This window comes from Diceros bicornis, chromosome 4 (assembly GCF_020826845.1).
Source record: "Diceros bicornis minor isolate mBicDic1 chromosome 4, mDicBic1.mat.cur, whole genome shotgun sequence".
NCBI classification, from domain to species: domain Eukaryota; kingdom Metazoa; phylum Chordata; class Mammalia; order Perissodactyla; family Rhinocerotidae; genus Diceros; species Diceros bicornis.
This window is the reverse complement of record NC_080743.1, coordinates 61,498,350-61,513,351: the sequence shown is the minus strand read 5'-3', so window position 1 is coordinate 61,513,351 and position 15,002 is coordinate 61,498,350. Positions and strand designations below refer to the sequence as shown.

At 46.1% G+C, this 15,002-nt stretch overlaps 1 protein-coding gene across 2 annotated transcripts; it reads left to right on the top strand.

The window, feature by feature from the left end:
• Nucleotides 1–351: 351 nt before the first annotated feature.
• On the top strand, nucleotides 352–10,875 carry LOC131404611 (SLAM family member 9-like). 2 transcript variants are annotated; one of them, XR_009219814.1, is made up of 5 exons: nucleotides 352–501; nucleotides 2,804–3,100; nucleotides 4,720–4,851; nucleotides 6,523–7,060; nucleotides 7,385–10,875. XR_009219814.1 is itself a non-coding variant. In XM_058539511.1 (4 exons), exons 1-4 carry the CDS (start codon nucleotides 387–389, stop codon nucleotides 6,525–6,527), a joined length of 549 nt encoding a protein of 182 aa, XP_058395494.1. In that variant the 5' UTR covers nucleotides 352–386; the 3' UTR covers nucleotides 6,528–10,875. The 2 variants fall into 2 exon arrangements, 1 of the variants encoding a protein (XP_058395494.1); XM_058539511.1 differs by having other exon boundaries at nucleotides 6,523–10,875.
• Nucleotides 10,876–15,002: the final 4,127 nt, after the last annotated feature.

Here is a 15,002-nt window from a genome sequence, read left to right as displayed (position 1 = left end):
TGCCTTCCAGGAATCAAGAGAGTATTTTGGGTGGATTTCATTAAGAAGATGGGTTCCGTGGTTCTCTCTTTTACTCTTGATGAAAAAACACTCACGTTCCTGTTTCCAATGCCCTAGGTGTCTGCAGCACTGGGGTCGAGAGTTCTGGAGCACATGGTTCTGGAGGTCAGCATTCTGGAGTCCACGTTCCTCTGAAGGGGATCCGAGGAGGTTCTGTGTTGTTTCATGTGATCAAGGAACCAGGAACTGAGCTGGAGGACATCTCATGGGGCTTTGGCCCTGACTTAAAATACACAGTCATACTGCGAGTCCATAATGGGTCTGAAGGGGATCCAACCTGGGTCTACCTCCAGGATAAGTACAAGCAGAGGGTCCATGTGCCCAACATGACATCCCTGAGGATCGAGAACTTGACCCAAGAGGACAATGGGTACTACCGAGGTCGAGCCAGCTTCACTGGAGGACTGGAATCTAGCCAGATTTTCCACCTCACTGTCTATGGTACGTGATACCCCCTCACCTCAATCCCATGGCTATGTCCTTCTTTTGTACTTAGGAGTGTCACAGGGGCCCCATTTTGCAGGACTCCTTCCAGATGCCAGCCTTCAGACTCTATTTTCTCCCTTGAAATTAGGGTGAGTGGGTTCACCACAAATGGATGGCGGAGCTGAAACTCACACCAGGAATAAAATCACTTCAATGTTTTGTGAGAAGAAAATGGAAATTTGGGGGAAATGGAATTTCTCCCATAACACTTATGGTTTATAGGAGTAGGTTTACTTAATTTATGTATTAGTTTTCTATTGCTGCTATAGCAAATTAGAGAAGTCCCCTCTTATCCGAAGGTGATGTGTTCCACGACCCCCAGTGGATGCCTGAAACCATGAATAGTAGCGAACCCTGTATACACTATGTGTTTTCCCATATGTATATACCTATAATAAAGTTTAATTTATAAATTAGGCACGGTAAAAGATTAATAGCAATAACTAATTATAAAAGAGAACAATTATAACAGCATACTGTGATAAAAGTTACCATAGATCTTAGCAACTTTGGCATGCAATTTTTTTCTTTCCTTGTTAAGTCAAGAACTTTCACCTTTTTGCTGAAAGGAAGCACTTTACAGCTTCTCTTTGGCATATGTGAATTGCCAGCATTACTACTCTTGCTCTTCTGGTCAATGTTAAGTAAAATAAGGGTTACTTGAACACAAGCACTGTGATACCACCATAGGCGTCTGACAAATGAGACAGCTACTAAGTGACTAACAGGTGGGTGATGTATATAGTGTGGATGTGCTGGACAAAGGGATGGTTCACGTCCTGGCGGGATGGAGTGAGATTTCAACATGCTACTCAGAATAGTTTGCAATTTAAATCAGGAACTGTTTATTTCTAGAGTTTTACCTTTAATATTTTTGGTCTGTGGTTGACAATGGGTAACTTAAACTGCAGAAAGCAAAACCACGGATAAGGGGGGACTGCTGTACGACAAACATAGTGGCTTAACAACACAAAGTTATTATCTCACTGTGCTGTATGTAGGTCAGAAGTCAGACACGGCTCTCACTGGGCTAAAATCAAGGTATTGGCAGGGCAGTGTTCCTTTCTGGAGGATCCAGGGGAGAAAACACTTTCTTGCCTTTTCCACCTCCTGGTGGCTGCCTGTATTCCTAGCTCTCACCCACCGTCCCCAATCTTCAAAGCCAGAAATGGTGGGATGAGTCCTCCTCACAGTGCTTGCCTCTGAACTCCCTTCCTTCCTTCTTCCACTTATAAGGACCCTTGTGATTACGTTGCTCCCATCCAGATAATTCAGAATAGTCTCACTATTTTAACGTCAGATGATTAGCGACCTTAATTCTATCTATTACCTTAATTCCCCTTTGCCATTAATCTAACATATTCACAGGTTCTGAGGATCAGGACGTGGACATCTTTGGAGGGGGAGCACTATTCTGCCTACCATAATTCAGAAATCCTTGCGTAATTCACCCTCCCTGTCTCCCCTGCTCTTACTCAGCCCCAGCCCAAGGCCAGCCTCACTCACAAAATCCAGCCCTAATTGCCTCCATAGATGTAGGAGAAAATTTACCCTGCAACACTTCTTAAGAACCTCATTCAGCAACTCTTTCTTTCCCCAGAGTTAGTCTGCATAGAGAAATATCTTGCTATGGAGAGAGTGGCTTTGACAGTTTTAGGTTCCCGTGGGATTTCTATGACTGGCTTGTAAATCTGTGACTTCTCTTCCTCTATGTACCACAAGTCCAGCGGCATATTCTAACCTCACTGGGGGTTGTAACTCCAAGTCACTACCACTGCATCTCCCACAAACGTCTCTACTTTTGGGCACATGGGTCCTTTGTCTGGACTCCCAGGGCTGGCCGGATGTTTTTCTTCACCATGGCCTGTGTAGTCCCAGGCATCATCTCAGCAGGAGAATCAGGGGGAGGGCCTTGGATAAGGACAAGTCCTTCATTTCCGACTTCTTGTCCATCAAGGAAAGACCCAATTTCTAAAAATAATGGACCTTGAGCAAGTGGAGTGCAGGCTTTATTTTCTTGTGGGATATTTTTAAGACTTGCTCAGTCTAGTGCAATCACATGAGGCTTAAATCAGTGGCTCCCTTCCTTCTTGTCTCTTGCTATATATTTAGCTTTGGGGAAATAATATTTCATCTATAAAATGTCTCACCTTCCGTAGAGGGAGGAAGCCAGAGCTTCAGTGAGATGATGACAACGTGCAAACTGTAATGTTCTCCACTCATGTGAGGCTCCATTCTCTTGTCCCTCCCACCCCAGAGCCAGTGCCCCATCCCCAGATCCTGGTCCAGACACAGTCCATCACAGCAGGCTGGTGCAACATCACCCTGGAGTGCAGAGCTGGGGAGGTCACAGAGGACCTGAATGTGACCTGGGTGAGCAAGGGCCTCCCCAGGGAGCTGGAGCAGAGGGGGACACCGGGACCAGCCCCCAACTCCTGGACCCTGAATGTGAGCCTGCCTCTGAGCCAGCCCAATGCCAACCTCACCTGTGTGGTCAGCAACACTGAGGACCAGAAAACTGTCACCTCAGCCCTTGGAGAGGTCTGTGCCTGTGGTGAGTGCAACCTGCCAGAGGGGAGGGGTGCTCTGGGAGCTCAAGGAGCACTGGTGTCTGAGGACTCTGGGCTTTTCTCCCCACCGTGTTCATCAGCACCACCTCCAACTGCTCACCCCATACAGAAGTCTGGGAGGCACATCCAACTTGTTTCTGCTTTCAAATGTCTCTCAAGTCTATGCCTCTGCTCTTGTGCCCCTGCTGGTAGGCAGCAGTCCAGTCTCTCTGTCCAGTCTCTCTCCCAACCCCACTCATCATCCACAGTGAGTCCAGAGCGGTCTTTTGGAAAAGCAACTGGATTGTGTCATTTGTCTGTGTCACCTGTAGGATCTGATCTCCAGTGACTCCCAGTAGGATTCAGGGCTCAGACGCTCCTCTACCCATGGTTTTGGCCTCAGTGTCACACTTCACAACACACTGTTTGCTTGGAGTTCCCGAATATGTTCTGCTATTGCCAGCTTTTGAGCCTCTGGATCTGCTGCTTCATCTACCATCATTCCTCTCACGTTTTCCCTTCATTTCTTGCCTTTTCTTACTGAAGAGTTTCCCTCAGGCACGGCTGACTTCAGTAACATGTGGGTCATGTTGTCACACAGGCCCCATGCTGGGTTTAAAGCTCTGCAGTGTCCATCTTGACATTTCTAACAGTTTTTGAACAAAGGGGTCCTTGTGCTCATTTTGCACAGGGCCCTGCATGGGCTGTGGCCATCCTGCCCTCAGGCATCACTTTTAAGGAGGGTCCCTGGCCCCCCACTGAGTGGCAATGGTCTGTTTCTGTACTTGTCTCCATAGCCTGGAACACCTTGAGGGCAGGGACAATGTCTTGTTCTCCTTTGAATCCCTGCGCTAAGCACAGCTTATGGCACAGTTTGTTCAGTGTTTTGATGAATGAATGAATGACCTGGTACCCTCGTGAGCAGCCTTGCCCCTCTAACCTGTCCTCCATGAGCTGCTTGAGGGATCTGATGTGTCAGCGTCACATAAAACCCCCTTTTACCCTCCCCTCAGCCCCTATACTGGAGCCCCAGATAGAGTTCCACATTCAGCATGACCCACAAGACCCTCTGAAGACAGACTCCTGCCTCCCTCTGATCTTTGCTTGGCTCCTGCCTGCTCTGTTCCCCTCTTGCCTACTGCACTGGGGTGTTGGCAACTCCCAGGGGCTGGCTTTCTGACACAGCCCTTTCCTGAGTGTGGTGCTCATCCCTCCTGGAATGCGCTGCCCACCCTGAATATCTGGTAAACTCCTATTCTTCGCTCAAGACTCAGGCTACCCATCACATCCTCTGGGAGGCCCTCCCTGAAGACCTGTGTACAAGGTGTAACCTCTATTGCACTGCAATCCTTCTGGCTGACGGACTTTGTTGTTTTCTCAGTCTTTCCTGCTGGGTGATGAGCCCCAAGGGTATGGACTAAGTCTTGTTCACCTCAATATCCCTGGCACCAAGCAGGAGCTTGGGAACTGGTTAAAAGAATGAACCTCCGAACTCCTGCTCTTCAGCTTCTGAACCAGGACCCTTCAGATTTCTCCCCCTGATCTCTCTATCTCTCCTGGCAATGGGTATGTCAGGTTCTCTCTTGACTTAACCTTCTTCACTTTCTCTGTGTGAGGGAAATAGATTCATGTGGACAGGCAATTGCTGACCCCCTGCGAGCCATCCTAGGGACCATCGTGGCCGTGCTGTTGATCCTCGGGGCTGGATTATGCCTATTGAAGGCCATTGGAAAGAAGACGATGGAAACTGGAAGAGGCAGGTTGCACTTCTCCTTCCTGGCCCAGATACCCTCCCTCCTCCACTGGGCCCTTGGCTCCCTTTCTCCTGCATTTTGCTGCTCAGGGAATGTCACTGCAGAAGGCACGATGTGTAGACATGGCCTTGGGGTTCATAGCAGTGGGGGAGGGAACAGGTTTCCAAGGCCCACATTCAAGCTCCACTCTATGTAAACCTCAGGTGCAGAATTGCAGGAGGAACACAGGAACCAGGATGGTGACATCCACTATTTAGAGCTGAGCCAGCAGGAGTCTTGAGAGGGCAGGAACATAATGAGAGCTGAGAGCAGTGCCCAACCTGGGCTCACCCAGCTCCCTCTGCACCTGGGTTTGGGCATTTCCAGCCCCACTGTCTCTTTAACTCTTTCCAGTTATTCACCAGTATTTACTAGGAAAATTGACAATTGGGGCCAGTATAGTGCTAACACTTTGGGGGAATTCACATGCAGTTCATGTCAGCAGCATTGGTTCCACGTGGGTCCCTCAGGGGCCTCTCTATCCCTCAGCTCTTCTAGGAACTCTCTGTCTTGCATTCCTAGGGTATGGATGAACGACATCTAGAAGAAAAGGAGCCTCTCACTACTATCTACAGTGAGGTCCAGAACCAGGCCAGGCCATGAAGATGATTTAATTGGAGAAAGCAGGGGAATCGGCGTTCCTAGGACACATCCTCCCAGAGCTTGATCCCTGAAGACACCCCTCTCTTCCAGCTCTGGTCCAGCTCCAGCTGCCCCTGGTCTGCGTTACTCTGACCCTCATGTGCTCGACTCCCTGGGCACCTGTGGCCCTGTCACTTCCTCTGACACCTCCCCAAGCTGCCTTCCCACTCATAACCCTCACTTCTGCAGGATGAGTGCTCTTCCTCTCTCATTGACTTAGCTCCTAACCCCTCTCCTTCTGAAGCTTCCCAAAGGGGACTCTACTGACTGTTCATGTGTTAATCCCCACAACCTCTGCTGTGTTGCTGGTGTGTTTCTTTCTGAGAACACGAGCTGAGTCGTGGGGGCTGTGTAGAGGTATTGACCATGCCACAAAGGAGAGAGTGAGGCCCTTGGTGTTGGATGCTGAGAAGGGGGTCAATAGAGGCAGTATGGGTGGGTGGGAACCCACAAATGACTGGCCCGAGACTTCCTTAGTACTGTGCATAGGGCTTTCTTGTGGGTGTCGGACAGTGTGTGTGTGTGTGTGTGTGTGTGTGTGCATATTTGTTGGGGGGGTGTCTAGTGTACATTATATATTGGCCAGAGCCCTTGCTCTTGGTCACCTGTGCTAACCTGGACCTCAGCCTTAGCGTCAGCCCATGGGTCCCAAACCCACATTCCTGGGGAGTGGAAAGAAGAATCTGTACTATTTCAGGCCCTTTCAAGTCTTCTGTTTCTCAGAGAATGACCCCAGAGGCCCAAAGATGGGAGTTGCATTCTTAGGAAAACAGCTTCAGCTGTTCCTCTGTCCTGATTAGTGGTACTTTGTGGTTAGAATGGATGAGGCCACACGGGTTGGTGGGGCTGATGTGGGGTGTGAACGGTGAAGCTTGTGGGAAGGTCTGAATTGCCATCTCCAGACTCCTCTGCTGACCCTCATCCTCCTACAACCATGCTGTCCTCACACTCTAGATCAGTTCCTCATTGCTTGTTTACATCTCTCTTTCTAGAGTGACAGTTCCCTCTCCCTATTCCTTGCTTCCATTCCTGCCTGTTGAAATACTACCATCCTGCTGAAACCTCCCTTCTAAATCACGTGTTACATGGATCCTGCCTGGTTCCCAAAGGTTTGGAAATGGTCATTCCTACATTTAACTTTTTCAAATACCTTGGACATAACTAAGGCCACTGCCACAGTCTGCTCTGGATTAGTCATGAATCTTCTCTACTGGACTAACCTGGGGCTCCCTCAGGAGGGTGTTGAGGTTGTAGGAGGCCAGGATCAACAAGACAACCACCTCTCTCTGTGAAGGGTCTTGGCCACCTTTCCTCCCACAACGGCTCAGCAGACTGAGGCCATGAGCACAGAGGCGCTGAAGGTCTTTCTGGTGGTGGGTCAACATGGAAGCAAGGGTGGACATGATGACCTCCCGTGACCCTGCCAATGACCTCTCATGACTCTCCCTGGTCCAGAGATCTGAAGTGGGGACTTCCTCACCCTAACTCCAGCCTCACATGGCTTGAGGACCTCATGAAGCCTGCACTGAGGTGTGCGAGAGCTTCTCCCTCCACGGGGGTCCTCACCTCCTCAAAGCCTCAGCCTCCTGCCTTGGATCCCAGCTCTTGGGTCATGATGGTCTCACTGATACTTTGAACTGTGGTATCTGATATGCTGGCCTAGATTTCTGGTCTCTTGGTTCCCTTCCCAGCTCGGCTCAGCTCAGCTGCTTCATCCCTGACCTCAGAAAGCAAAGTTATGAGCTATAGGCTTGAGCATTAGCAAGCAATGCTAGGAGCCTGCTGAATGGTGCATGGATAAGGGAAGAGTAGGTGGATTCATAATAAGGCTGTTTCTGACATCTTTTCCCTTAGGCTGAGCAGAAAGCTGAGAGAGAAAAAGATGACATCTCCTCACTGGCATCCCAGGTGACCGGTTATGGTTGGGTGTCAATGCCCATCAATCTAGGAGCAGTGACCACCCATTAACCCTTCCCATCCCACCTAAAGCAGGGAATGAAAAAAAGGAAAGGAACTGGAATTTCCAAGCCTATAGTGAACAAGGTTTTGTCCTTTGTTATTAGTGTCACTGAGCTGATTCCAACTCCTGGAGACCTTATGTATGGCAGAGCTGAACTCTGCCTGGTCTTCTTGCACCATCCTCTCATCTTGTGGCACTGTATCAGGCAATGCTCTACTGCTATTCATGTTGTTTTTGTGGCCGTTTTTTGGGTGTAGGTGGCCTGGTCCTTCTTCCTAGTCTGTCTTAGTCTGGAAGACCTGCTGAAACTTGCCTACCATGGGTGACTCTGCTGGTATTTGATATACTGGTGACATAGCTCCCACCATCACAGCAACACATAGCCACCGCAGTATGACAACCAACAGACAGCTGGTGTGGTTCCGTGACCTGAAAACAAACTTGGGCCACAGTGGGTAGAGCGCTGAATCTTAAGCACTAGACCAACAGGACTGGCATCTTTTTCTTAAGAATTTTACTAATATTATTTCTTCTAATTCTTTCAAGAACTCTCTACAGTAGATATTATTATGCCCATTTTGCAGGATACATAACCAATGTCCCAAACTAGCTGGTGGTAGAGCAAAGCTTTAAATCTAACTCTGGATGATATCAGCATTCACATCTTACCCTTTACCACATGGTTGTTGAAGAACTTGGAATCCTGGAATATTCTGATGGTAATATCCTCCATTTGTTCCTCTCCCAAGGATCCTGGTCTTCTGAATCAGATGCCCCAACTTGGGATGAGGTAATCCTGATGATGGATGAAGCAGTTGATGGTTGAAAGAGAAATCGTTCCTTAAGTGGACAATGAGGCCTTGGTGGGTGGAAGACATGGAATGAGAGACCTTGCACTCTGGCGCAGATGAGATGAAGTGTTGCTTTTCCCTCTTCAGTCTTGTGGGAGATCTTTGCTCTCATATAAGATGTTTTGTGTATTTCAGTATCCCCATCCTCAAAGCAGCTCCCTTGGGCATTATTATTCCTAACTTCATTCAATAGGTTTTACATAAGTCTCTCATTTAGACCTTCAACAAATCTACAAGGCAGAAATCACCATTGTACTGATGGAAAAATAAAATCCAGAGATGTTAAGTACCTCACAAAAGTTCTCCCAAGTATAAGTGATGTAGGAACGATTTGGTTCCACGGGAGATCATAATTTCACTCATTTTGCCTCTTCTCCCTGATCCAAGACGTACAATCAGTTACCATCTTCCATTGGGTTATCCTTCATAATGCATCTTGTATTCCATCCTCCTCTCATTTTCTTTTATTCCTACCTTCCACCTGCAGCTGCACCATTTTTACATTTCCGCCAGCAATGTATGAGGATTTCTCCACATCCTCTCCAACTCTTACTATTTTTTGATTACAGTCATCCCAGTTTAAGTGAAGTTGTATCTCATTGTGGTTATGAATTGTATTTCTTTAATGATTAATGATGTTAAACATCTTTTCATGTGACTATTGACCATTTGTATACCTTATTTGAAGAAATTTCTTTCTCTCAAATTTTCTCTTGTGACGCATTGCCTCCACCCCTCCTTTGAATCTGCTCTTGTCCAGGTCATCGGGAAACTCCACGTTGTTGAATCCAATGGTCAATTCTCAGTCCTCATTTCCGGTGAATTCTCAGCAACAATGGACCTTTACTTCATTGAAACACTGTCTTCACCTTGCATTCCCCACTCACCATTCTTGTCTTCCTACTCAATAGTTGCACCTTAGTTTCCTTTATCAGTTTCTTTCCCATCTCTCCAAGCTCTAAGTTTTGAAATATCCCAGGGTTCATACCCAGACCACCCAGACCTCTCTTCACTATCTACACTCATTCCCTTTCTAATGTTATGGCCATGCACTAATCCCCGGAACCTGTGACCATACAACGTTATGTGGCAAAAGGGACCTACAAGTGTGATCCCTCCCCTGGACTCCACATTATAAATTTCCAACGGTTTACTTGACACCTCCACTTGCATATATAACAGGCATCTCCAGCTTGACATGTCTAAATTCAAACTCCCCAAACATGCTGCCCATACAGTTTCCCAGCCCAAAAAATGTCACCTCAATTTTTCCATTTGTTCTGGCCAAAAACCTGGGTGTCATCCTTGACTTCACTCTTTTTCTCGTACCCCACACTCTATCAGCAAATATTGATATCACTTCATTCAGTAAACATATTCATAACAAAATACCTGTCGCCACCCCCCTGGTCCAAGGACGATCATTTCTCACATGTATTATTGCAGTAGCCTCAGTTTCTCTACTTTTGTCTTAATCCCTTAACATCTGTTATCAAAATATCATCCATAGTGATCTTTTCAATACCTAAATTGCATCCCACTACTCCTTAGCTCAGAACTCCCCCATGGGTCTACTTTATCCGCAAGGCCCTGTACCGTCTGACCTTATCTCTCATGCTCCTTCCTCCCTTAATTCAATCTAGGGCATTGGGCTTTTTTCCTTACCTTCAATACACCATGCATGCTCCTGCCTCAAAGCCTTTGCTCTGCCTAGAATTCTCTCCTTCCAGGTATCTGCATGTCTCATTTCCTGACCTCCTTCAGGTCTTTGTGCAAATGTTATCTTCTCAGTAAGGTCTACCCTGACCTCCCTATGTAAAGTTGCATACTCCTCCAGGTGCCATCCTCTCTCCTCCATGCTCTATTTTTCTTTATAGTACTTCTAAAGGTTATGACTCAGGGTGCATTTAATCTGGGTTATAGTTAAAGACAAATGGGAATTGAGGCCTCGAAGCATAAACTGCAAATCCTATTATGCAAATACCATTATTATTCCCAGATAACCGCAACACTGATACGTTAATGAACTTGCTCCAGGTAACATAACTAGTAAGTGGCAGAGCTGGGATTAAATTTTGGAGTTGGATTCTAAAGCCCCTGCTCTTGACAACTATATACTGTTAAATAGAGTATAGTCTATCCACATAATGGAATACTATAGATGTAATAAGAAAGATGAATTACATCTTTACGTATTTAATTGGGAAATTGTCCCTGAGATACTAAATGAGTTATGGGACAGAATGTATAGTATTATCCTGTATTATAAATATATATAAACAAGTGCTTACGTCGGCATAAAGGAATTCTAAAAGCTGATATGTCAAGTTAACAATGGTTATCTTCTAGAATGTGTCTCTTTTTCTGTATCATCAGATTCTCTATAACACTTATCAGAAAAAAGATATCTATTAAAGTTTTTGAACGGGGCAGTGACATGAGCAGAGCTGTGTTTCAGATAGATAAAGCCACATAGGTGCAAACAGGAAGCGTATCATCTTGGAAACTCATTAAGGTATTTATGCTCATTTTCACTTTCTATTGTGTTGAATTGAGCCTTCAGAATCTTTGTTGAAGTAATCCCAAATATTTCTGAATCTATCTAAACAGTAAAGGCAAAGTGACAATTTTGGTCTAATTGATTCAAATGGACACTCCACGACCCAACTCACAACCCTGGCTGTTCTTCAGATCAACTGGAGAGCTTTTAAGAGCAGGAGCTTGGACCCTATCCCCAAACTGAGTATCATCTGTATTTTGCAAAGCCCAATAGGTGATTCTGATGCATGATCAGACTTGAGAACTAAAACCTTTGGTCTACGCGGAGTCTTCATAAAATTCAAATGGTAATATACATGGCACAGAGAGACTGAGAGTTTGTTTTCCAAGATGGTTCTCGGTGTGTGCTCACGACATAGTGCAAAAAATGTCAGTTGAGTGAAAGCATGAGCGAATGATGAAACCCCACAGGATCAGAATTCCTTTGATGTGTTCACCAAGGTTCAGACTCTGACACACAGATTCTGAGACTGAGCCCAGAAGCTCCAATTTATCCATTGCCCTGTGTGATTTGCCTCGGGGATGCAAAATCTTGCTAACGAATGTCAAAAGACACTGAAAGACAAACCCAGAATGCTGCTTTATTAATTTACAGTAAGAAGCACACTTGCTAACTGGGCTGGATAGTCGCGTGAGCCTGACTGGTGTGTCGTCTCCCAGAGACAGGCCACATGGGAAATAAGGTGTCACTGGGCTGCTCAGGGAGCCTGAGTCAGGGCAGCTGAGTAGATGCTGCTGGTGTGGATGTGAATAGCTTTCTAGTCTGAGCTCTTCGTCTCCATAGTAAGATGTACCTGCCTGGGGCCTGGGATTCTGCTGCCAGCCTGACAGAACTTGTCTCTGTCACTCACTTCTCTTTATGCACCATTTCTTGTTAACCCTCCTTTGGATTCACATGTTTTCCTTTGGTCATATTCATTTGTGAGTTTAAGTCCTGCCTTGGTCTCTGATCTGGAATCTCTATAACTCTCCTGTGATCCAGGTATGTGATGTTTTATTTAATCTCTAAAGACCAAAAAAACAAACAAAAAAATACCCACACTTATTTCTCTCATTTCAAGTCATAGTGGAGGGAGTGGAGAGAGAGGACACCCCCTCAATACACCACATACCACCAGCTGAATCGCTAAAACGCTTTTGCAAACAGGCCCGAAAAGAAAAGCCATGAAATGATAATGGGATTCCATAGCACTCAGGGCCAGAATCTTCATCTAATTTATCACTTAGCCTTTCAGTAAGATCCTCTCATATTCAAAACAGCAAAACAACAATAACAACTAGAAAAAAATAAGGGAATATAGTATGCAATTAATGTCTATTCGATTTAAAAAACTTCATGAAATGGACAATATCTAGAAAATTATAAATTGATAAAATTGATTTAAATGTGTGTATAAACCTCAAAAAGTCAACACAGAATATATTGTAAAACTTATATAAGTATTTCTCTTTAAGGGCAAAGGAGCCACACACTATTACAGGTAGATTCCTCCAAATCTTAAAAAATAACAAATTTCTGTGCTAACAAATATGTTTTAAAACTTGGCAAAATATAGAAAGCATCCATTTATGACTTAGAAAATTTTACAAAGCACAAGAAAAGAAATAAGGTTTAGGTTGCTTGGGAACTTCTTACTTCTCTTCTGCTGGAAACCCTTCTTGTGAGCTGAACTCTCAGGTTCCCAAAAAGCCCTTTTGCCAGTGTTGTCCACAGTACTGGGAATAAGAATAGAGTTCTAGTCCCTGTTAGGTCAGAAAGAGAGCAGAGAGGGAGAGGCTTCTTGGTGACGGATCCTGGACTGGCCACACTCCCTTCTGTGAGCTGGCTCAGTGCAGGCACTCTCCTCCAACCTGATGGTTCTGGGGAAACTGGAACTTTGGGGTTTGGAATAATCCTATGTGATTTTTCCACAGAGAATTTCCTAGAATCTAAGAATGTCCATGTTGGAAGCAAACTCACTGTGAACTCCTATTCTATCCTGCATTTTATAACAACCCACCATGTGACTTTGCCTGTGGTTACATTCCACCAGTAACAGGGACCTCACTGTGTCCCAGAACATCTATTCTATTTCTGGATGATTGTGACTACAGAAATCTCTACTCTAATATTGAGTCAAAACCTGCTTTTCTTTATCTTCAAGTTCCCGTCTTGGTCACTTATTACAAATATGATTACTTGTCCACTCAATGGCCATTCGAGTGGGATTTAGATCAGAGCAGAGAGAAACATCAGTGCCTGGACAGCTGTTCTTTGCTCTTAAAAGCCTCGATTCCATCCATCTCCCATAGTTTCCTGGGTCACATGCGAACCTTTACTGTCTCTGCTTTATCTCACCTGGTATTGTCCCAGGGGCTGAAGATGTTGTATATCACATTTCCTGGGGATGGTAAGCACCAACCTACTGCACCCCCAATCTACTGGGAAAGGAGTGTCTCAGGAGCTGGGCACACTCACCTTTCTGGGCACTTTCTTGATCCCAACAGACTTCCACGATGTCACTGGAGGCAGTTTTGTGGTCCACATGGTTGGTGACCACAAAGGTGAGGCAGATGTTGGGCTGGCTTAGGGGCTGCCTCACAGCCAGGGTCCAGGTGTTGGGGGATTGTCCCTCTCTGCTCCAGGTGGCTGAAGAGGTCCTTACTCTCCCAGGTCATGTTCAGGTCCTCTGTGGCTCCCATGGCTCTGATTCCTCAGTGACATTGCTCCAGTCTGGGGTGATGGATGATGACTCAACCAGGATCTAGGGAATAGCCACTGGTTCTGGGGCAAAAAGGGACAAAATCATTATAATTGCATTTTTAGAACACATTATTCATACATTGCTTCATTTGTTCCACAGCGCTTTGCTGGGAAGACAGCGCATTTCACGGCTAGAGAAACTGAGGCTTAGAGAGGTGTAACAGTTTGTTCAAAGTCATATAACAAGAAAAGGATAAAGAATCTCAGTTTCAAGAAGGGAAAGCAGGCAGTCTATGAACTCTCTCCACCACTCACACCCCCAGCCCTCATCACACAGCTAAAATCACACCTGCTTGCCCTCCACACACATGATCAGATCCTTCACAACCCCCAGAGCATGTGGAGGCTCTAATCAAACTTCTAGGTCAAATACCTGCCATATGCAGAATTTTCAAAGAAGGTTCTGGAAACTGGTTTAAGACTGTTAATGTTCTCTCACTGAAACTGCAGACAGAAATGTTAGGATCTGGAGATAAGGGGGAAGAGAATTTCTTTGCAGAGAATTGTACTGTTGTAAGTGCCCCCCTAACTGGATGGGTGCCTGACCCTCACCTCAAACATGGTGAAAGGGGCTTCAATGAGACCATTCAGAGAACTGTGGCTGCATCCCCTGCATCTTGGGGATGCACTGGACAGGTGGCTGATTTACACCTGATAAACCCAATCGGAGAGATGCTGTTGAAATAGCCTATAGTAAAGTATTGGCTGCCAACTGAAAGAAATTACGTTGGTATTGGTGAGTCAAATGTACATGCTTTTCGTCAACTAGACATGGATCTTGAAAGAACTTTGACAACAGGGCCATCTGGGGCCAGAGAGCCCCAACAAAGAGACTGTGTGGAAATGGACCAGCCAAGACCAGAGGCCAAAGAGAAAGACATAAGTGCCCATCCTGTGCATTACCTATGACAAGGCAGGCGAGATATCCCAGCATGACAGAGGAGGGGTATCCAAGGAACCTATGAAAAATGCCCATGAGAAAGAGAATCAGCCTAAACACTATCACACCCAGAGAACCCAACTGCTTGAACTCCACAGCAGGAGGAGTCAAAGAAGGCCTTTCCTGAGCCTCCGACCTCCATCCCCTGGACTGCTCCTCTCTCCCTCCCTGCCCTTGTGGAGGTGGGGAGAGAGCTCAGTCATTTTGCTGTTCTCTATAATCCTTGTGGGCCTTTGCCAAGGAACTTTGCTCTGGTCTCTCGGGCTCATTCTCTGCCTCTGCTGCATCTGCTGCTGATGTGGCTCTTCCTGCTTGTCTTGGGCCAGGGCAGGTGATGCTGCTGACGTCCTTGGTCCCTGTCACAGCCTCCCATTATGAGGCCCGTGCACTAGGACTTCCCTTATTCTGACCTCAGGCAA

Bases quoted from the DNA above. Each gene is read 5' to 3' on its own strand.
- LOC131404611 (XM_058539511.1), top strand. From the start codon at position 387: ATGACATCCCTGAGGATCGAGAACTTGACCCAAGAGGACAATGGGTAC. The intron at 502-2,803 runs GTACGTGATACC...CTCCCACCCCAG, and splicing joins TTTCCACCTCACTGTCTATG to AGCCAGTGCCCCATCCCCAG. The intron at 3,101-4,719 runs GTGAGTGCAACC...TGAGGGAAATAG, and splicing joins TGGAGAGGTCTGTGCCTGTG to ATTCATGTGGACAGGCAATT.